We start from the raw sequence: 21,149 nt of genomic DNA, 5'->3' as shown, positions 1-21,149 counted from the left end.
TCCTGGTTATGCAGCAGACAAAGGGTCCTAACGGCATGATAGAACGGGGTGCACTGCACTCGTTTAGATTTCGAAATCGAAACTGATGATCCTCTTTCAGAAGTCAGCTTAGACTTTTTAAGCATTTGCTGCACTCTGAGATATCCAAGAACATGTTTTTTGTCGTTAACGAACTAAAGTTCTTGCTCGAAGCCCGAAAAAAGAATGAAACAGCATGATTGAGAGCCACGCATCACAGTCTCCCAGCCATTGAAACCGAAATCGAGGGTCATCTTTTCGCGCCGCCTCGCGGTCAGTCTGCGCACTGTCGTGGCGAACTCGGCGTCCATTGAAATCGAGCTGACGCTTCAGGCATGTTCTTGGAGGCATTGGTTTTGTGTTCTTGTTGTTTGCAGAAATTCGCGTTCACGTGTTCTCGTGTATCGCGAGAGAAAGCGAGACAATCTTCGATCGTTTGGTTTGTCTGTTGCCCTCTTGGTGCGTTTGCGTTGTAATCGTCGATAATCGGTCGGCACCATGTCTTTCCGAGGAAACGAATGCAGGATCTACGTTGGAAATTTGCCACCGGACATAAGGAGCAAGGATATTGAGGATTTGTTCTACAAGTTTGGCAAAATTACATTCATCGACTTGAAGAATCGCAGGGGTCCGCCATTCGCTTTTGTTGAATTCGACGACCCCAGGTAAGGATGGTAAGGGCCTGCGTAACCCTAAGGCGAGAGCGTTCGTTTACTGTTGAAATATTTGCGGCGAATGATCGCTGTGAGGATATTCCATTGTGCATTGCTCAACGCGCAACGCCATTTCGCGTTTGCTCCAAGGTTGTGCGTGCCCGGGCACCACCCTTCCCAGTTTGTTTTGGCGCTCCTAGGCGAGGCGTGCTGGCCTAGATTTTTGTTTTACTGTTGTGGTGCGTAGGCTGGGGTGCTTGGTTTCCGCTTTGCTTACCGCTGCACGCCTCGCGGCTTTCGACCGACATTTTATAGTATCAAAAGTTGTTGGGCCTAGTAGCCAACACGCAACCCTCGTCTAGTTATTTCGTCCACTCTTATCTGTTATCTTTACCCTCGTAAGACTCGTGCGCGTTAGCGCGGGCGATGCAGATGTCTGCCACCAGGTAATTTGAAACGTGCACGATTTTGTGTCGAGGTTCTTTCAGTTTATAACTTCACCACGGAGTTTGTAGTTGTTTAAAGGCGTCCCGTAACTATTAGTTTCGGTTCTGTTGTACTTGGCGTCCTGGCTTTGTAAACGGATATAGGAAAAGTATTTTAAATCTAGCAGTAGGTAACGGCGCACTTGAGTAATACCGGGAAGAGCATGCTAATGAAGTGACGCATAGTGTAGCGAAGCGTTTAAAGTGGTCAAACTTCTGCCTGCACAGTCTCTATCCCCGACGACATTTGGGCAGCTGTTGAACGAAAAAAGGCGCACCATCGTTGACATCATTGCTGTCGCGCACTGCGTCCGTCATTTGCATATCCTAGCTGCGCAGTTTTCTCGCATGGGACACGTGGCAGTGGGGAATTGCACGCTTCAATAGCGCGCCCGGTTGGCTTAGTTGGCTGCAGCTGTGCATTGTTCGCGCAGCTCCAAGTAGAGCAAGCTAAGGTCAAAGTTACATCCAGCTGGCAAACGGGAGATTGCATTGCTTCTTGCGATTTCAGCGTGTTTACGCATTTCATGTGAGAGTATGAGAATCGTGAGCAGTATGAGAAAAGCAAAAAATTTCAAATTTTCTGACTTGTGTAAATCGATAAGGATTTTTGGATTTTAGATGCCAAGGCAAAAGTTAGTTAGGTAATTGAACTGTGCTTGTCATGCGAAATTTTAGTTAATAACTAAATGCTAAAACTCTTCCTTCTCCTCATATTGCTTACAACTGAACCGCATTGATCTTAAGGCAATAGGTTATATGCGCACACGTAGTACTGTACTTTGTACTGTCGGGGACAAGTCTCCACGACAGATGAACATGCATTTAGCGACCACCTGCCTCTATTACAGCGCGGTAGTTCGACTTCGACCTCCACAAGCCTGGAGTCTAGCTTCTGGCTGATGATGGAGATATTGACTTAGTTGCAGCTCATGTGTCGTGGAGACTTTTGTCCCTGTGTAGTGCCTCCCACCCCAGATGAGGCTGCAGTATTTAGTACAGCCTTTGTCGAAAGTATACTTCTGGGCCAGGCATCGCGAGAATTCCAAACCTCTTGACGGTGAGAGGAACTTTCATGGATGTTACATAAGCAAACCCGTTGGTCTCATTGGGTAGTGTTTACAAAGGTTTAAAAAATTGTGTGCTTGGTGTGGTGTAAGAGCATGGTGTGAATGCTTACATCACTGCCTGACATTTTTATTCCCCTTTCTGTCGTTCTGCTTTCCCTTTTTCCGGTGCGAAGTGGCAGGCTAGAGGCATGTTCCTGTGATTGATGTCCCATTCTCTGTCTTTAACACATTCACTGCGTCATATGTCACCGTTGGTTCACGTCATTTACTCATGCTGTGCGGCCACGAATGCTGGGTCACGTGAAGCCATGGGACAGGTTTTATTGAGGTCCTCCTTTTTGCACTTCACAATAAAATCTAACCCATGGCTTAATCATGTGGCCCAGTGATCGCACAGCATGAGCAAATGACGTGATCCACTGGTGCCCCAAGACACCATGAACATGTTAAAGGGGCCGTCTACTGACTTATCTACCATATTTTCTTCGTGGTAATTGAAAGCAGTTTGCCTAAATGAATGTATGCTAGGCATGGAGCTGAGAAACATGGCAGCACAATTAAAACAATTTTTCTGCGTTGAAATATTGCTTTCTGTTAGAGCCGGTGTCGCACACCATGAGATTATGGGCACATCTGCCGTGTCGTGGAAATCATGAGCGTTACATTAACTGAGACGCATAGGTTTCGCATAAACTTCATTCTAATGCATTAATGTGGTTTTAACAATATATCGGCGGAGACTCGAGACACAGATACAACTCTTTTTCTTGGTAGCAGCGCTGCCATTGGAAGCGCCACTGTCAGCATAGTGGCGGTTTGCCCTCTCAAAACATTTAAGAAATTGTGAAAAAGCAGGGTTAAACCATGCAAGAAACGGGAGCTATTTGAAATTAGAAAATATTAGGTGCCTGAATTTTCCTCCAACAAAACATCCCCTGCATTACATTCAGTCCTATTCATAAAAAGTGTGTCCACTCCCAGTGCTGTAGTTAGACTGCCATCAGAACTAGAGTTGGTACATAGTATGGCACCACCGTCGGATTTGGGCTGCCCTTGCCAATTAAAAATATAAATTCCTGACAAAACCTCTAGTTCTACCGTCATTATTGCCATCTCATGGAAAGATCTACTAGAGAATAATCACCTTTGTCAGCAGACTGTTGCTATAAATGTTTCGCTACCATGAAAAAAATGACCCATTTTTAATGTTTTAAAATAAAAATTATTTCTTCAAGAAGTGCAAAATACACTGCTGATTGTAATACGACAAACTGTAGCTTATTGATTGCACTTCCGACCGAAAAAAAAAATGCCTGAGTTGTGTGTGCGAATCGTTTCGAAAATTGATTGCTTAATGAGTGGTGGTAGGCAAAGTTGACCAAAAAGAAACAGTTTTTTGATTTTGCGCTTTAAAAATGCCGAGATTCGTAAAGATCGTGCCCTCCAAAAAGCATGCTCGTTATGAACATAGGAAGATATTTTGAAATGGTTCCAACCACTCTTATTCAATGTTTAAATGAAGCGTGACTTGATGCAGGAGACAATCGCATTGCTTCTTTTGTTTCGAAACAAAAAAAAGTGGTCTCCTAAAGAGTGTGTCCATTTATAAACTAGGCACTATAAGTGGGAAAAAGATTCTACGCTTGAGTAGTAATTTTTTTTTGGTCAACTGGGTCCACCATCTGTTGCTTTTCTAGCCATGCAGCCTAATTTTGGGGGTTTGCTAAGCCTAGCGGCCGTTTACTGCTTCCGGAATACATTGCGAAGACAGTGATGCCTCGTTTCTCTTCCAATTTGTGAGAGAAGCGCAGGTTTTGAGCAAACCAGTGTGCGATACCGGGTAAATTTTGTAATGTGGTGCTGAACCACAATGTCAACAACATGCTATCACTGGTATACTATCGTAGCTCTGCCAAATGGAAGAATATTGCCACACTGCTCACATTCTGCGAGCGCTGCCATGCGGCCGAGCAGCATGTCTTGGCTCGTGACGGAGTGAGGAAGACTACGCTTCCGCTCTGGTGCGCACTGCTGGTCTACTTGGCCATTCGATTAAAAGGCCCTTTTGAGTCTCGCTACGTTTGTCGGTGACAGTGTGTAGAAGAATGTTCCAGGAACGCCATTATAAACAATTTCAAACAAATACTGATGGCTAGGCAGCAGGCATAATATAGGATTGGTACTGCATGACCAAAGTTTAAACTGCAATCTCTGAGAGAGTATAAGCTTTTTCCATCTACTGAACTCGAAAAACAAGATGAATAAAATCAATTTTTGTATCACTGAAGAAGGGATAATAAACTTAGTGTCAAAATTGAAAAAAAATGTTCTCAAAGTACAATTCTTGTGTAATTAACCTAATTCAGTCAATACTACACATTTAAGAATATTGGTGTGAATTTTCGGGGTTCTGATGGCAAGTTAATTTGTATATGTACCTTTCTCAAAGCTCATCAGCACAGCATCATCCTCCCTTAAATATGCTCGTGACGCACACGCACAATAATATACAGGCAAAAAATAAGAGGCTGCTGCTCCGAGCCTGAAGTTGATTACAAAAAACTGAAATTTACAAAATGTTGTATATGTTCCGAGCTACCATTCTTGCGACTTTCAACAGTGTACATAATACACTGCACTTTCCATGGCCTTTCAAGTTAAGGAATATGAGTACTGTGCCACCAGAGAAAGCGGTCGTGTGAGGGCCTGAAATGGAGGTAGATATGGAACGTGCTGCACATTACACTTGTTCAGAGTTCCCTATTCTCATTTCTTTATGGCAGAACTTGCAGTTTCTCAATTTCCTTTTTCGGTGGGTAGCGAATGGCTTCTGTGGGTGAAAAGGGGGCGCAGCCCATTCAACATCATCATAATCAAAAATCTGCTGGCACATTTGGTAAAATATCTTGACAGTGTGTTGCAAAGACCATAAAGCACCAAATAAAATCACTCGTCATTTACAAATAAAGTGCACTACATAAAATACAGTGAACAGTAAAGCGAAACACTTGCAAGCACGTGCTGGTGCCCTTGGCCTTTGGGAAGAAGTCTGGCAATCGGAACTGAAATCTGACCATTCCAAATATTTGCCTAAATCACCACTGTTGTTGTTATAAAAAAAACTGCACAAGAACTGACTAAAGTGCTCATGTAGCCTTTCGCCATTGGGGAGCAGACTACATACATTCGGAAGTTTTTTTTCATGTCGCCTCCTCGCTTTAGAAAATGAAAAAAAAAAAACTAAATTGGGGAACCAAAGAGATGGTGCTATAGAAGCAAACTAGATGGCTCAGCTTGTCAAGGAGTGCTGACTTGAATTTTTGGCGGCAGGTTCAAAACATCGGGTCATGTATGACCAATGACCTACGATGCAGTAACAAACCAGTTGAAGGTGTCTCACTTTGTGTACTTACTGTTGTCATATTCTCCTCTACAGAGACGCAGAGGATGCGGTGCATGCCCGAGATGGCTATGACTATGATGGCTACCGCTTGCGTGTGGAGTTCCCCCGAGGTTCGGCACCTGGGCGAGGCAGCATGGGTCCCGGCCGCGGCCGAGGACCCCCTGCCCGCAGGTCTCAGTACAGGGTTCTTGTTTCAGGTGTGTTTACAGCTGTTTTTTGGGGGGGAATAGGTGCATTGTTAGAACAGTGATCCAGACTGCAGTAGAAAAGGAGCAGAGCGGTGGTTTTCTCATGAGCTCAGGCAGGAACAGGAGTGGGAGGGAGGTCTCAATCCGCACACCAAATGTTGCCCAGCAAACTGAGGGGGCTTCCTTCCACCTGTAATTTAAGGCAATGGTTTGGGGTGTCATTTTATTGCGTTAGCAGTCTACAGTCCTCCATCGGTGAAAAAGAAATTACATCGAATGATTGCCTGTGCATTAATTAATTTGGACTGTAATGTCTATAGAAGACTGTGCTGCTTTACTAATGTGCTTGGAGCCGCACCTAATTACAGCCTTTGCTTAGCTTCTAGTAAAGTACTACTGAAATGCACTACTCAATCACAGTAAGCTATATGTTTTGATTTTAGCAGCACAAAGCATATAAACAGACATAGTTCCTTGGTTACTGACAACGCAGGCACCGCATTACAGGAGGTGGGGATGATTGGGCAAGCTTTTCATTTGTATGCAACGTGCGGCGCTGTAAAGTGACTGCATGAATAAGCCGAGGCCAGGAGACAAAGACAAGAGTACGACACCACGGGTACAGTATTTGTGTCTTTGCCTTTTGTCTTCGTCTTATTCGCACAGTCTTAACTTTCCTTGAAAATGAACAAACTACTAGCCTGCAAGAACATTCTAAGGCAGTGCTGGCTCTGGTCAATTGTTCTGGCAGGCACAGGTTGGCTAGTGAGAACAGAGTAAGCATTGAATTTTATTTTGCCTCTTCAATGTTTTGTTAGAGGGACACCGAGGACAAATTGAAGTTTCCCTTATGTCGCCCTCAGTGAAAACTCAGCCTTTGTAAATTAGAAAAGCCCAAGAAAGAAAGTACAGATGGCGCCATTGCTGGGCAGTTTCACAAGTAAACTGGCGTGTGAAAAAAAAAAAACATGGTTTTGGGTGCTGATCCTGGACGCTATGCTACACTGCCCTTCACTTAAAAGTGGCGGCAAGCAGTCTTTCTCTGTATAGACGTCACGAATTAGAATTAAGTAGCGGAAAAATTTTTCAATTCAGTTTTCTCAGCCATAAATGCTTTTTGTGCTGCCAGACAAATGTTTGTATACCCAGAAAGAGCCAGAAAAAGTGTGAACCAGACATACGGTGATCACTTACTGTGTTGGAACGTGTTCATGCTGGCAATGCCAGGTGTTTGCAGCGCACCACCCAGTAACATGTTGAGGCTGATGTCGTGTGAACCGGTCACTGCCCATTTAGACACACAACTTAGCATCTGTTGAGCCCACTTTTCCTGCCACTCTGCACCCTTTGGTGCCTGCTATTCCTGACACTTAGGAGTCTGTCTGGTAGTCAGTGTCCATGTGCTGTGACATGCAAGGAACAAGACAGGCTTGCGCAGAAAAATGTGCTGTAATGGCAGGAGTTTAAGGGGGGAGCCTGCTCTTGAAAACAAAATTTTATTAGTGTAGTAATAATTATGAAATCTCCAGGGAACATCTATTTTTGCACGCTGATTCTGAACGTGTAATTTAATTTCATGTAAAACAATTTCTTGGGCACTTCTATAATTTTTATGCAGTTATTTTGCGGAGAGCTTGGAAGAAAATTTGCTGTAGGAAAATCGCTGAAATGTGTGCCATTGGGTCGTCTTGATACTAAGGAATGCAATACGGGTAAAATTGTCTTCATGCCTATCATAGAACTTGAGTTATAGGGTATTGAAGCTGCCACTTCAGAAACGAGAATACACATTTTTCTTCGCATTTCTGAAGTGACAGCTTTAAAACCCTATAACTTAAGTTCTATGATAGGCATGAAGACAATTTTACCCGTATTGCATTCCTTAGTATCAAGAGAACCCAATGGCATACATATCAGTAAGCTTCCTGCAGAAGATTTTTTTCAAAGCTCTTCACAAGATACATGCATAAAAATTACATAAGTGCTCAAGGAATAATTTTACATGAAATTAAATGGAGATATCTAGAATCGGCAACAAAAATACATGTTCCCTGAAGACTTCATTAAAAAAAATTTTCTTTTCAAGACCAGGCTCCTCCCTTAATACAGGCACAGGAAGTGGAAAATGACCTTCAGTGCAAGGTTTGTTTTTACCTAGGTTTTCATTCACGAGATTTAACAATTCCTTTCATAGTGTTGCAGCCGTTCAGAGTGATTTTGGGTGTGCTTGTAGCTATGGTGGGAAAGGAGCATCAGAGCCTGTAGGGCATCGGAGAGCTGACGCAGTTAATACCTCCTGCACGTGGACAGTTTTCTCTGTTGAGCCATCTTGCAATGCTGAGACTTGAGTTGCCCCTTTGCAGGTTTGCCTCCCAGTGGCAGTTGGCAGGACCTGAAGGATCACATGAGGGAAGCTGGGGATGTGTGCTATGCTGACGTGTTCAAAGATGGTACTGGAGTTGTGGAGTTCCTGCGATATGAGGACATGAAATACGCTGTAAAGAAGCTGGACGACTCTCGATTTCGCTCCCATGAGGCAAGTGAAACCTAGTTTTTTGTAGTTTCAGTTGCATGCAGTAGAAGCTCAATGATATGGTCACTGTTAAGTTTTGGAATGATGCAACTTCATGAAATTCCTTGACCGTACTGCATTGTGTACAATGTACAGAATTTCGGTTGTTTCGAACACGCTGCTGGGCTGCTACAGATGGCAAAAACGCGAGCTGCGACTGTACATACCATCGAGCACCAAGCGATGCCCATGCATTGCAGACACCACGGTTGCCAGTCACGCAGTATGCACCGTGAGCAATGAGCCATGATGCAAGACTGTAAATTAATCCTGTCTTCATGGCATGTAACACCTAAGGTTTCCATTTGGTGCCAATCTTGTTTGGTCGTTCTGCTATGTATTCTAATTACCTTTTAATACTAAACTCTGTTGATGCTTTTGTACCCGTTTCTAACACTATGTAAGATAACAGCTGTGCGTTTCACTTGGCATGCTTTATTTTGGTAAGTCTGAAAATAGGTACTGATCTCAAAGTTTGTGTGCACTCTTAATGGTGTTTAATCAATTCATACAGCATAACCCCACTATGGTAAACTTAGATATAGTAAAGCGAAGCTTCAGTCCCGTTTCACCTTCCGTAGACAACTTTTTTTTTTCGTTTATAGTTGAATTTTTTTTTAGAAATGGCTATAGTAAAGAGCGTCTGGTTGTGCACATCGCGGCACGCGCGCAGTCGCGGATCGCGAGGCTAACGTTCAGAGGCAAATAAATACCAAAGACGATAAAACGGCGTTTTTTTTTTTTTTAAGATGGCTTCACCACTGAGCTCAGGAGCGCGAGGAGAAGCCAACTTTTTGAAGGCCTTGGGGTCGTGAAGCAAAGCACGTGGCGCACACGGGGCAAACAAAAAAATAAAACTAAGCTGGCTGTGAACATAGAAAGAAGCCAGTATGGTTTGCTGAGAAAGGAAAGCTAGTAAAAGTGCAGTGATGAGCAGATAAGAGAAGAAAAGGGCAAACGTGCGCAGCACAGCAGCAGCGGCACTGCGTGGGCGGTTTTGCCACGCCTTGACTGTGTCGCTCTAGATTCTTAACTATTGCCTCTTAAACGATGCTGAGGCTGTGGAAGATGCTATGTTCACAGAAAAACTGACGTTATATTTGCAATCGCATTGTATTCACGCAAATGCAGTACTGCCGCAAGACAAAAAATCGTAAACGTGATAACGTAAAATGTAATAACTGAAAATAATTATCACATAAAGGGTTGATAAGAGCAGAATGGAGCGTATTTCTAAGTGTTTCTTTTATAAGCCAAAGCTTTGAACGCTTTATATTTAGTAAAGCAACCAGAGAGCATCCTCAGCAAGACCTACTGAATTGCAGACCTCCGCAGGTGGCGGTGTGCTATGGAGCAGCGTGTGCCAACTTTTCGTTAGCTTTCTGGCCGTTGAGGGCACCCGTTTCCCCGTTCGTCTGCTATGATCATCATCATCAGCATAGTCTATTTCGTGCGTGATATTAAATAGATTGTCTTTATCTGCTATCCTAACGTCAGCAATGAAAACAACCATAATGACTTCTTCCGCTCTAGAACAATATACCGCATTTACTCGAATCTAGGCCGACGCCATAAAGTTCGAAGCCAACAAAAAAAAATATATATATTACCTCGAATGTAGGCCGAACAAAAAATCGAGGACAGCGTTCACAAAATGCAAACAGCATTTATTGAATCTGAACGTGCAGAGCTCATTCAACGTCGTCATCGCTGTGTTCCTTGTCACTGTCACCTTCAAACAGTGCACTATCTTTGGTACCGTCAAGCGCATTAGATATGCTGCACTTTTTAAAGGCACGCACGATCAATGTATCTGGGATTTCATCCCACGCTGCAGCTGCCCAGCCCGCCAGCTGCAATAGCGATGCACGTTTGATGTGGCCCGTTGCCATTAGCATGTGGTCTTCGTCAGTCAACCAGTCCGTGTAATATTTCCACAGATGATCCTTGAAAGATTTGTTGATGCAGACATCAAGTGGCTGCAACTGGCCAGTCATGCCATGCCGCCCAGTATGACAGCGAGGTCCGTGTTCGCTTGGGCGAGCGCAGCCTTCACGTTGTCTGTCAAGTGCCCATGGAAGAGTCGACGACAAGAAGCAAGTTCTTCGTCAAAAGGGCTCCTGGGCGCCATCGCACCCTTCATCCACCCGTTCTCATTTGCCTGCACAATGACATTTCTTGGGAAAGTTTCTCGAGCGAGCAGTGTCTTCCTTTTAAATATCATATAAGGAAGGAGTTTATGACCATCAACCTTGCAGCACAGCATCACAGTTGCGCGCTGCTTCTCAACCCGCAGAGTGCACCTTCACCTCCTTGGCACCCTTTTCATTCACGATGTACGCCACTGGCATATCAAAATACACAGCCGTCTGGTCGGCGTTGCCGATTTGCCCAAGGTTGTAGCCTGCCACTTCTCTCTTTCGCAGTACGTAGCACTGAAAAGCTATCAGCTTTTCTTCGAAATCGCCTGGCAGCTTCTGGATGATTGAAGTGCGACGTCGGAGGCTGAAGCCGAAGCGCTTCATGAATTTCTGAAGCCAGCCCCAGCTGGCTTTAAAATCCTTTGGTGTTAGGCCTCGCTCCCTTGAAAGTTCCCTAGCTTTCGCTTGGAGCACTTCTGTTGTCACTGGAAGGGCAGCTGCTCTCTGCGTCCGAACAAAGTTGGCTAAAACTGTCTCCACTTCGTAGTGACGGCCTTTCTTTGGTCCGCTAAATGCCATCCTCGTTAAGGCGCACGCAAAAAGCTGCTGTCGTTGTTCCCTCCGATGACGGACGTTTTTCTCGTCGACGCCGAAGTCCCGCCCGGCTTGAAGGTTCGACGATGCCTGTGCGGCTATCACAACTTTTCGCTTGAAAGCGGCACTGTAGCGGCATCTCCTGCTTGGTGCCATCGCGATAACACCACGCTGTGCACCGATACGGCCGACACGACACAAGTCAAAATGGTGACCTCGCTTGTCTGCGGTTGGCTACTGGCATAGCTAGTAGCGGCTGCGGTACTAACTTTTCTAGATGGCGCTAGCTATGTACCACATTTAGCAGTTTCAATGAAAAACTGGCGCGTTTTTCAAAATCCTCAAATCTAAGCCGACCGTAGAGTTTGGAATATGATTATTTGAAAAAAACTATCGGCCTAGATTCAAATAAATACGGTAAAGAGCGTCTTCCTTTTGGCCGCTTTCTTTTCGTCTGCACCACCATGCCTAGCATAGATAAATGGATTATAATGATTACGTAGATAAACGATAAAACTCGTTTTTGAAACAATGATGGAGGCCATTTTTTTAACATTTATAGATTAGCGCCACACTAGGCGTAGTGTTTCTGTCCTAGCGTCACAAGGCGTTAACTAGAACATGCGCGCTGGAGCAGTGCCATTTGTGCAGATCTGTGCATAAGTAGGTCTTGATCCTCAGAGCCGTGCCATCACCAAGAACTGATATAGTAAAGATTTTTTGCTGGTCCGAGTGACTTTACTATAGAGGGGTTCTGCTGTAGTTTGTTTCAAGAATGTGTGATGTTATTTTATCCTTAGCCTTTCAGTTAAGGAATGCTGAATGTGTGTTTGTTGAGGTTGTTTGGTCTTGCAACTCTCCTATTGTCCCATTGCTGATAAGCACTTTGGAAACAGTCGAATCCTGCTGCAGTGCAATTCATGGGACATGCGAAAAATTTCTTCAAAAGGCAGTTTTATTGTCGTGAAATCAGGCCAGAACATTGACAGATTGAACTGGATGTTGCTCTGGTCCTTTGAAGCCGCTTTGCAACACACTGTGCAAACATATTTGGTGGAGTGTCTCGAGTCCGCCTAGAGCCACCGTCACACTGCGATTTGCACAGCAGTGCCTGTACTAGGGCAGTGCCCCGGTTCACCAGAAAGGACAAAAGAAACGTTATAGCAATGCTTGCCTGCAGCGCAAAGGCAAAAATAGACTATACACCGTGGCTGGTGTCAGGCTTCCTGCAATGACGCGCCGCCCACCGGCACGCTGGGCGACAGTGGATCATTGCGTTGCTGCTTAGTCTTTGTCGCTAGGCCTAACGCAATCCGCAAAGGAAGCATTAGGTAAGCCACTTTGCAACTAGCTGCGTCGTGCCGTAAAGCATTTTAACGTTTTCACTGCTTCCTGTCTACATGATAAACGCCACATTGAAATGCATGCAGAACTAATTTGTTATGCCTTTGGCAGTGAGGCAAGCAATAAAGTCTAAAGCTGCCTTTGCACCAACAGGTGCGGTTCACAGGAGCAAATTATGAGCCATTGGCAAAACTGTTACTGGCTGTCGTGCGCTGCATCGCATCTTTCTGCGTACATGTCTGCACATTAATTCCAATTCCGCAGGTAGTGTCAACTGCACTATTTAAAGTGCAAGCTGACAGCCAATTGTAGTGAAACCTAATGAGATACAGGCATATATGGATGCTAAAAAAAATGCTGCTTATTCGGGAGAAAATTCATTGAAGCGGTACCTTGCTCTGAAATTTTTTTGTTGTGGCAGAAATTTCGTTGTTGCAGCATTTGTTGTAGTATGGTATGACTGTAATACTGCACAGGTTTGCAGAAGCAGTTCGGTTGCTTCATTAAAGGGACACTGAGGAGAACCCTATCAAATTTTTTTTGTTAGCAAAATCTGATAGTTTGGCATTTCATGGCTTTGTTGCAGCATGTCCGGCAGCAAAAGATGCATTTATTTCAAAGAAATTTGGATTCGAAGTTGAAAAAGTTTTTCCCGCCGCTCTGATTCAAACTCGAGAACTCTTATGACGTCACAGGACGAAGTGACGTGAAACGTGACGTAAACGGAGACTCCGTGATTTCTATAGGCTAGTGGTGCGGTCTAGCAGTTGCCGAAGTGAAAGTTACCGTCGCTTCGTTTACGTTTGCACCGCTGTCTTGCCAGCGTTACGATGGATCCCGATCCCGACGATGTAGTTCTCGCAAAATCTCTGGCCTGCATTTCAGCGACCTCAGCCCCACAGAGCTACGATGCTTTTGAGGGAGCACGGTTAGGTTGGGCGCCGGTGGGTCGTTTCCCCCTTCCTCCGTGAGCAGCCGTTGCAAACTAAATATCATAACCCCAGTGCGGGGAGTCGCGAGGCGCCAGGAGAAGGTCGGCGCGTTGCGCCCATCGGAGGCTTGCCGGGGCTTTGGGGCCAACGGATTGTGATTCCTTGAACGGCGGGTTGCATGGTGCAGCAGGCGGCGTCGAGGTCTCCCACGGCTGCAAGGGACAGGTTATTTATTTATTTTTTACCACAAAAAAAAAAACGGATGGGTGCTCAAGGGCGGTTGCGTTTAACGTTGGCGGCTTGAAACTAAAGCCGGCACACGATCGACGCTTCAACGGCTTCCGCTAGATCCAACGGGCCCACTGGATCGGGGTCTCTCGCCCACTTGCATGTACCTACGGATTAAATTAGCCGAGAGCTCGAAAAGAACAGCTCCGCCCAACTGCCGAAGCTATTGACTTACGTCGCAACGCGTACCTCGCCGCGGAGCCGAATCAGTCTGGCTGGGCCGGCAGCTGCTGGCGCACTCGGCGCGAAATAGCGACATGCTCCAAGTCTCCCTGCCAGTGCGGTCAGAGTGCGCCGAAGCCGCCGAACGCGTCTGCGGTTGAGCGCAGTTGGAGTATAGAGGGTCTCGCTTTGGCCGACGTGACGTCGCCATGCAGCGCGCGCGCGTTATGCCGGAGCATAAACGCACCTTAACAGAGCCTGCGCTTAACCGTTTACCAACATATTCGGTGTCGGCATCTATGGGAGCCACTGAAGCCCCTGCCCACTCACTGAATAAAAGAAGAAAAAAAATCCTGTGCCGAGGTTCGGAATCGAACGAGGGTCTTTGACGTTTAAGGTGGAGATGCTACCAATCCGCCACGACGGCTCAAGTTCCAGCTATCAATAAAGGCGCATCTAGTGAATGCATAATTCCGATGCAGAAGTCTCCGTGCTTTCACTACGTATATCCTGGCCTAACAGAACTAGGCCATCAGCAATTTTTCTTGCCTTGTACCTTGTCTCCCGTCCCTAATAAACGCTTTCCGTTAAGTAGTTTGAAGTTGACTGGCACCGACCATTGTGCCATCATAGTTTTTCATCGACCGTGGCGATCATCTGACAAGCCTTAACAGGTTCTTTCAAAGGTTAACTAGCACTTGACGCAGCACTTGGAGTTCCTCTGCTGTTCGGCGCTTGTAAATCGAGGCGCGTCAAAAACTAAACCACGGGGCACGTAAAGCTCATAGACGCGAAGCGCGTTAACAAATCGAAATGCTCCTGGCCGCCTGTGGCGCCGCAAAGCATCGGTTTTCTTTGCTTCCAAGATTCAGGTTGTCTTTTGTCTGCCTTCCTTGTGTGATAAAAGTGCACTATCGGTTTCAAAACAAAACTTACTTCAATATTGAACAGCACAACCTTCCTTTGTCAGCCTGAGATTCGCGGTTCCATGTAGGAAGTAAAATTCCTCCTAGATGGCGTCTCTTGCCCTATGATGCCACCACGCTTATACTTGCGAGATTGGCCTGTGGCGGCGATACCTGTATTTTGGTTCTTGCTATTTTCTACCTTACAAGAGCTTTATTTTCAGTAAGAGCGGCGTTTTTGTGATCAGGAGCTGGTATTCTATCGATGCAAGCCAACTTCAATTTCTCCTCAGTGTCCCTTTAACCTAATGCATGTGCCTCACGAGTACGGGAAATCGCATTAAATGCCTGGCATTGTTTGCAGCCAGGCAGTTCCACATGCCTGGATTTGTTTTTTTCCAGTGTTTCAGTGGTATAGGCAGAAAAGCACAAAACATGTTTGTTCAAATGGAGGAACCTGCACTGCAGGGAATGCTGTTATTGCTTTGTCAAAATGCTATGTGTTCACAGTATGTTGGCGCACAGTGGCCGTGTTACATGTCGGTGACACCAGTTAAAAGAAATCCTGGCAAGGTGCCATGCATACCAATGTTGTTGTTGATTGATAGTATGTCATTTGCAGTTAAATAGCATGATGGTACTTGTAAATGGCTGCAGTGAGGGTGTGCATTTTGTAGGTGAATGACCTGCAGCAGGCTCGTTAAATTGTGAATGGCACAAGGCAGATGACAGTAAGGTCTTGCATTTTGCCATTATGTGAATTGGATTAGGCACTAAGATTTTATGCAATGCCAAAGATTAAACATGCTTTGAGCAGGTTGTAGAGATTGCTTTCAGTAATGTCGTAGGGGTTGCTGTGTTGAAAGCTGGTAGCACAGCAGAGTCCTGTGCACTTACTAAGCCAGCTGTTGTGGGTTTAATGAACAATGTTGCCATGTATGGCACTCTTAGCAGCTCTTGACAACTGCCCAAACCTTTCCAGGGTGAGGTGTCGTACATCAGAGTACGTGAAGACTACAGCAGCCGCTCACGAAGTCGCAGCCGCAGCTACTCGCCACGCCGTTCCCGTGGTTCTCCCACGTATTCACCTGCCCGCCGATCCGGCTCACGGACACCATCACGGTCGCGATCCTGTTCTCACTCCAACTGAACTGGGAACTTTCGGGGTCTGAGAAATCATGGATGGCACTAACTGCCTGGCAGGCAACAACCCCTCTGGCCCATTTTTTGGTGAACGTTCATTGTAGTTTCACTTTTTTTTTTCTTGTTGCATTCCTACTGTATCATGTTAAATGTACTGCTATCATGGTCTGTTTTGGGCACTGACAGAAAGTTCTAATTTGTTGTCAGTTTTGATCAGCAGCACTCAGATGGGATTGTTCACTAGGATCTTTTTCCTTGAGGTTCAATAAGCACAGAAGCATTCTGTGAATGCTGTTTGGTTTTTGAGCCCAATTCATTATTCATTAGCTCTGGAAAAATTAATTACAATCAAAAATGTTATGCTAGCTTTTTGATTCTTTATGCAGAGCATAGTCTAGTGGCTTCCATGCACTGATCACACTGTTGATTTTGTTTTAAAGCTGAATTTTCGTTGAATCGTGTCTTAATCATCTACACTGGTGTGTGGGCGCACCTTATCATTGCATACAGTTGTCATTTTGTGTTGGCCCATCATTGTGAAAATTGCTGTGTACAGATTGTGTTGTAGCTTCGCAATGTTTTTTGTGTCATAGAGTAGCGTGCGCGCACAAGATGAAAAATACATTGTGCACTCTCAGCCATAAGCCAGCCCTATATGTGTTTGCACCCATCTCAGTGGCACCGTACTTGTCTTAGCATGGGTTGCGGTGAAACGCATTTCTATACAAGTGTGGTGTTGTGTGTTGTGCTGAGGTCTTGTGGACAGCGATGCCCATCTGTCTCTTAATCTGTTTGTCTGTCTAGATGCCTCAAAACGGGAGGATGGCACACGCCGCTGAGGATCGCTAAAGCGGATATGTTTGTGGACACGCACATTCGGATCGGAGGAGGAGCTTAGCGGGAGGAACGGAGAGGTGCGGTGCCTCGCCCGAGGATTTGGCACGGCGCAGGAAGGGGAGAGCATTCAGGGAGGAGCAATTCAGGGAGCGCAAGAGGAGAACACTGCGCTGGGAGAGAGAAGTGGCTCGCAGAAACAGAGGAACACGCCGCTTAGCATAGAGGAAGGAGCAGCGTCACCACAGCTTCCTGCACACAGGAGGTGGAATTGGCCATCAGGATTTTGGAGCCTCGCCTCAGGGTAGGCTTCTCCCTCAACCCCCGCATTGTCACTTGCAGCCATCAGGCCCGTCCCACTTGCGCCTTGTCTCAGGGCTTTGCCGGGTCAGGGGCTGCAGAGGCAGTGTTGGCACTGTCGCATACTCTCCTCCCCTTCTTTCGCTTTTGTTTCACTTTTTTTCTTCTAACGGGCAAGTTCATTAAGTGCACATGCATCAGGTGTGGTTCTCACTAACCTCGTATGTTTTCTCGCATTTTCGCTATCCTTGTAAGGGTTGTATCAAGCTCTGCTGTGCTTTCCTGAATAAAGCTGTAGTGGAAATGGCAGACGTAGATAGTTTACTGCTGCTCCTAAAGGTGCAAGTGGGTTTCCGCTTTGCTATGGTAGTCGATGCAGGTTCACTTCCTGTCTTTTCGGCTTTTTCGGGGGAAAGTGGAATGGTGGCCCGTTTGTGGCCTGAAACCCGGCAAAGCGCCTTGATTTATGGTTGAAAAGCACGAGGGACTCTACCTAGGGTGAATTTTCAAGTGGCAGTAGTGTGCACTTGCTGACCTCTTGTTGTAACTGTTCACATCTCAAAGCTTGGCATAAATGCCTAGTGGTAGGCTCATCAGGGACCAGAAAGTAGCGTGTATTGCATCACCCTGTTTCACCCTGAGCGGAGTTTCTTGTTGCATTTCACTCGCATAAAGTTACACATCCTGAACCCCTTCAGCCGTGGTGGGACACACGAGTATGCTGCATTTTAACTCTAAGGTGTGTGCAGCTTAGTAACCATGTTTCATGTGCGAGGTTATCCCCCAGTAGCAACCACAGTGTCGGATAAACTTCTTGCATGCTATCTTTGATCTTCCTTGGCCATGCCTGGAGCAAGGGATGTAAAGCATTTTTTGTTTTCTTTTAGAGTCGACTGGTGTTTCATTACTGTGCTGAGCATTTTATTGGGTTGGGGCTGGTCATGCAATTTTGTGTTGCTAACCGTCCTGTCCTGTTTTCTTGCCAAAGGTCTCACTCCTGACGAGGAGGAGGACTCACACGCAGGGGTTCAGGACCTGTTTACACTCGTGTGTGGAATCTGGATCATAGGATTGGATGGATTTCAGGATTGGATCCACACATGGCAGGATGCAAACAGGTGCCGTAAGAGCTGTGCGATTGGGGATGGCAGGGTGATGGGAGGGCAACAATCTTGGGTACTTGCTGTTTTTTTTTCTGGGGCAAGATGGAGGTGTCTTCTGCAGCCATTCATATATATAAAAAAATCACGCTCTTTGCAGTACTTATACTAGTGTGTACGTCTGTTAGGAATGTAACAAGCTGCTCAAGACATACATAGTAACATTTCCGACATTCATTAATGGCATGTCTCGCTTAGAACTTTACAATCGGCTCTAGACGTAGCCAGACTGGTGCTTAGAACTGGTTGTCTTGCGCGAACAGATTGTTTTCAGGATGGATACTTCTCTCGAGGTGAGTATGACCATGGGGATACTTTCTTTCAGTGGAGATAGCGGCAGTTTATGTAGATCAAGCAGCCTGTAGTCTTGTACTCATTGTTGCAGTTGCTTGAGTTGGCATTAAAATGACCTCTGGTCCAAACCTTGGCCTTTATGTGGAGTCTCTGTTGGGTCTGTATGCAGCCCTTGGCCAGGTCCTGCAGCTTGAAAGCTGCACTTGCGGCTGCCCAGCCGTTTACCGTAAGTAAGAGGATCTCGTGCCTTGAACCTTTCGGTGCTGCTATTGGCATAAGCAGTGCTGCACTGCAATGCACTTTGATGAGCTATTGTGGCTCTCTCGTCACGTAGCTGAAATCGCCTGAACTAAATGCTTTGTTGTGGCAGCCGTAGTATACGCATGTCGCTAAGTTGTTCACGGGCAGCGCCTTTGTATCTACCTTCTGTGATGAGGTGCTGCGAGAATCAGTCATTTGTGCGCTGACTTTGCCTCGGCTTGCACTTTGCATGGCAGCTGTTGTGCACACTATGGCAATATCTGTGGTGACTGTAGGGCTTGCTCATACTTCAACAGAGCACTGCAGGCAAGTTTGCGTGTGGTACACATGGTGCACGCGTTTTGAAACAAGTTTGGGAGTTGTTGGCAGTGTAAGAAGCTGCTTCCGTCGCGCGTTTGCTTGACTAGGCTACCCAAACACCAGAGGCCGTGTTACATACACCTGGGTCGTGACCATGTTGAAAGCGCGCAGTTTTCCGACGGCTGTAGCTCTCGACTGAAGGCCCAACCCCGCAGAGGAGAGCTAGTTCCGGCCACCATTTTATCACCACCTACAGTGCAATTTTTAGCTTTTGTTATCTTGCAGCCTAGTGTTTTTAAGCTGTAGCATGACCCAGTTCGGCTAGGCCATGTAAGCGGTAGGAACTACTACTGCCTGAAAGAGTTGTAGAAATAAACATACACTCGCCAAAAGATTCGACGAAAAGGGAATACAACGTTTCGGGGCCCGTACGGGTCCCTTGATCACATAGAGCGCCGCATGGAAGGACGGTGGCTTAAGTACAGTTAAAATTGCATAATATCCGATTGTAGAACTCTGGAAGATTTCCACTTGCCCTGTTAAGAGCATGCTTCGTGTTATGTGTATGAAAAGATTCTAAAAGAAGGCGCGATAAGCTTTTCTCTGGCGATGACTGATGCTTCGTCCCAATCGATGGTGTGTCCCGTTGATACGTTGTGTTGCCAAAGCATTAGATGTGGAGTGGCCGTTCGTGACTGTATCCCGTGTCAAGTCTGGCACGCCGCTTACATTGGCGAAACCGGAAACTTCAGGCGTAGGCTCAGAGAGCATCAGAATGACGTCACGAACGGCCGTTCCACATCTAATGCTTTGGCGGAATCCTCTCTGAGCCTGCGTCTGAAGTTTCCGGTTTCGCCAATGCAAGCGGCGTCACAGACGACACGGTATAGGCTAAGTAATGGTTCGATAATGGCTAAAAATGACTAAATGTCCTTGCTGGACGACTTGATGAAAATTCCTCAAATGTCCTACTATTGTCCTATCGCAGGACAGTATTGTGGAACTGATCAAACCAGCTTTATCTCTTGCACTCTGCTCTCAATACTTCATTAAAATATATGCGTGTTCGACAGTGGTATCTCAAGATGCCTTGAGATATCTTATTTTAGTTTGTAAACTTTGTCATATGTCCCTCATGCTTCTGATGGGGTCGGACAGTTTAGATTTTTGGGCCACTTGTCTTTTACACTCGGACAGCAGAATTCAAACCCAGAAAAAGCTATAGCCCTGCGACCATGGGCATGGTAAAACCATGCTTTGCATCTTCTTTTTCCTTATTCTGGTTAGCTTCTCTTACATTTATCTTTGAATTCGGTACTTCTATGAATATATAAAGCTCGAGACAAGTCCTGAGGTAGTACTGAAAACGTCCCAAACATGATTCTCTAGCCATCCCGAGTATGCGCGACGGACGGAAAAATGGAATCTCACTTGGACTGCAGAAGTGCTACAAACAAAACGAGATGGCGCCACAGGTGCCATCGCTGGGACTGCAGCTTGTTTTGCGTCGCCGTTGCCGCAGAGGATGCGAATATCCGACTTCTGATCGAATCAAGCAAGTACCCCAAACAAATGGGCATAAAACAATACTGCCGACGAAGTGCCACTTCTGTGCGAAATTTGAGCCCGAACAATTCGCCGGTTACAGATGAAACCGGAACCAACTGGTTTCCTGCTCCATGGTTAGAGTGGAAGTTCCACCCTGGGAAGAATTTCCAGCGAGCTTTCAGACGAGCTGAGTCAAAAGCCAGCGTGAGGTCATCTTCCTGAGCATCGCCACAGGGGCTGGGCTGTGTTAACAACGAAACAGTTTTTAGTGCGAAAATGTCCGGAGGTTCAGAGCCGAGCAAAATTTCACAAATGGCAGCGCCTGCCATCTCGGGACAGTGGCAAACCGCTTGACTGCTGCGCCAGGAGGGGTATAAGAGGGCTCCCAGGGATCCATGAATGTCAAATAGAAAAAGACCAATTCTGCATATATGGATATGCCGCGCTTTCGCACTATACAAATGTTGTAAACGTTCTCATTTTTGCCTTTGTGAAGTGGGTGCTGCGTTACGTGACCTCTCGGGATTGATTGCGTCGTTGGGGAAGGAAGTCTC

The 21,149-nt window shown here is 46.0% G+C and overlaps 1 protein-coding gene across 6 annotated transcripts; it reads left to right on the top strand.

Moving 5' to 3' along the window:
• The first annotated feature begins 408 nt into the window (after positions 1 to 408).
• Positions 409 to 18,626, top strand: SF2 (splicing factor 2). 6 transcript variants are annotated; one of them, XR_013312526.1, is made up of 6 exons: positions 418 to 683; positions 5,663 to 5,826; positions 8,181 to 8,353; positions 15,738 to 15,985; positions 16,703 to 17,036; positions 18,021 to 18,626. XR_013312526.1 is itself a non-coding variant. In XM_077654024.1 (4 exons), the coding sequence occupies exons 1-4, from the start codon at positions 517 to 519 to the stop codon at positions 15,903 to 15,905; spliced, it is 672 nt and encodes a 223-aa protein (XP_077510150.1). In that variant the 5' UTR covers positions 418 to 516; the 3' UTR covers positions 15,906 to 18,626. The 6 variants fall into 6 exon arrangements, 1 of the variants encoding a protein (XP_077510150.1); XR_013312525.1 differs by having other exon boundaries at positions 409 to 683; positions 16,703 to 18,626; XR_013312528.1 differs by having other exon boundaries at positions 415 to 683; positions 8,181 to 8,562; positions 10,459 to 17,036.
• The last annotated feature ends 2,523 nt before the right edge of the window (positions 18,627 to 21,149 follow it).

This window comes from Amblyomma americanum, chromosome 2 (assembly GCF_052857255.1).
Source record: "Amblyomma americanum isolate KBUSLIRL-KWMA chromosome 2, ASM5285725v1, whole genome shotgun sequence".
NCBI lineage: Eukaryota > Metazoa > Arthropoda > Arachnida > Ixodida > Ixodidae > Amblyomma > Amblyomma americanum.
Note: the sequence above shows the minus strand (reverse complement) of the source record. Positions and strands in the feature narration are given on the sequence as shown.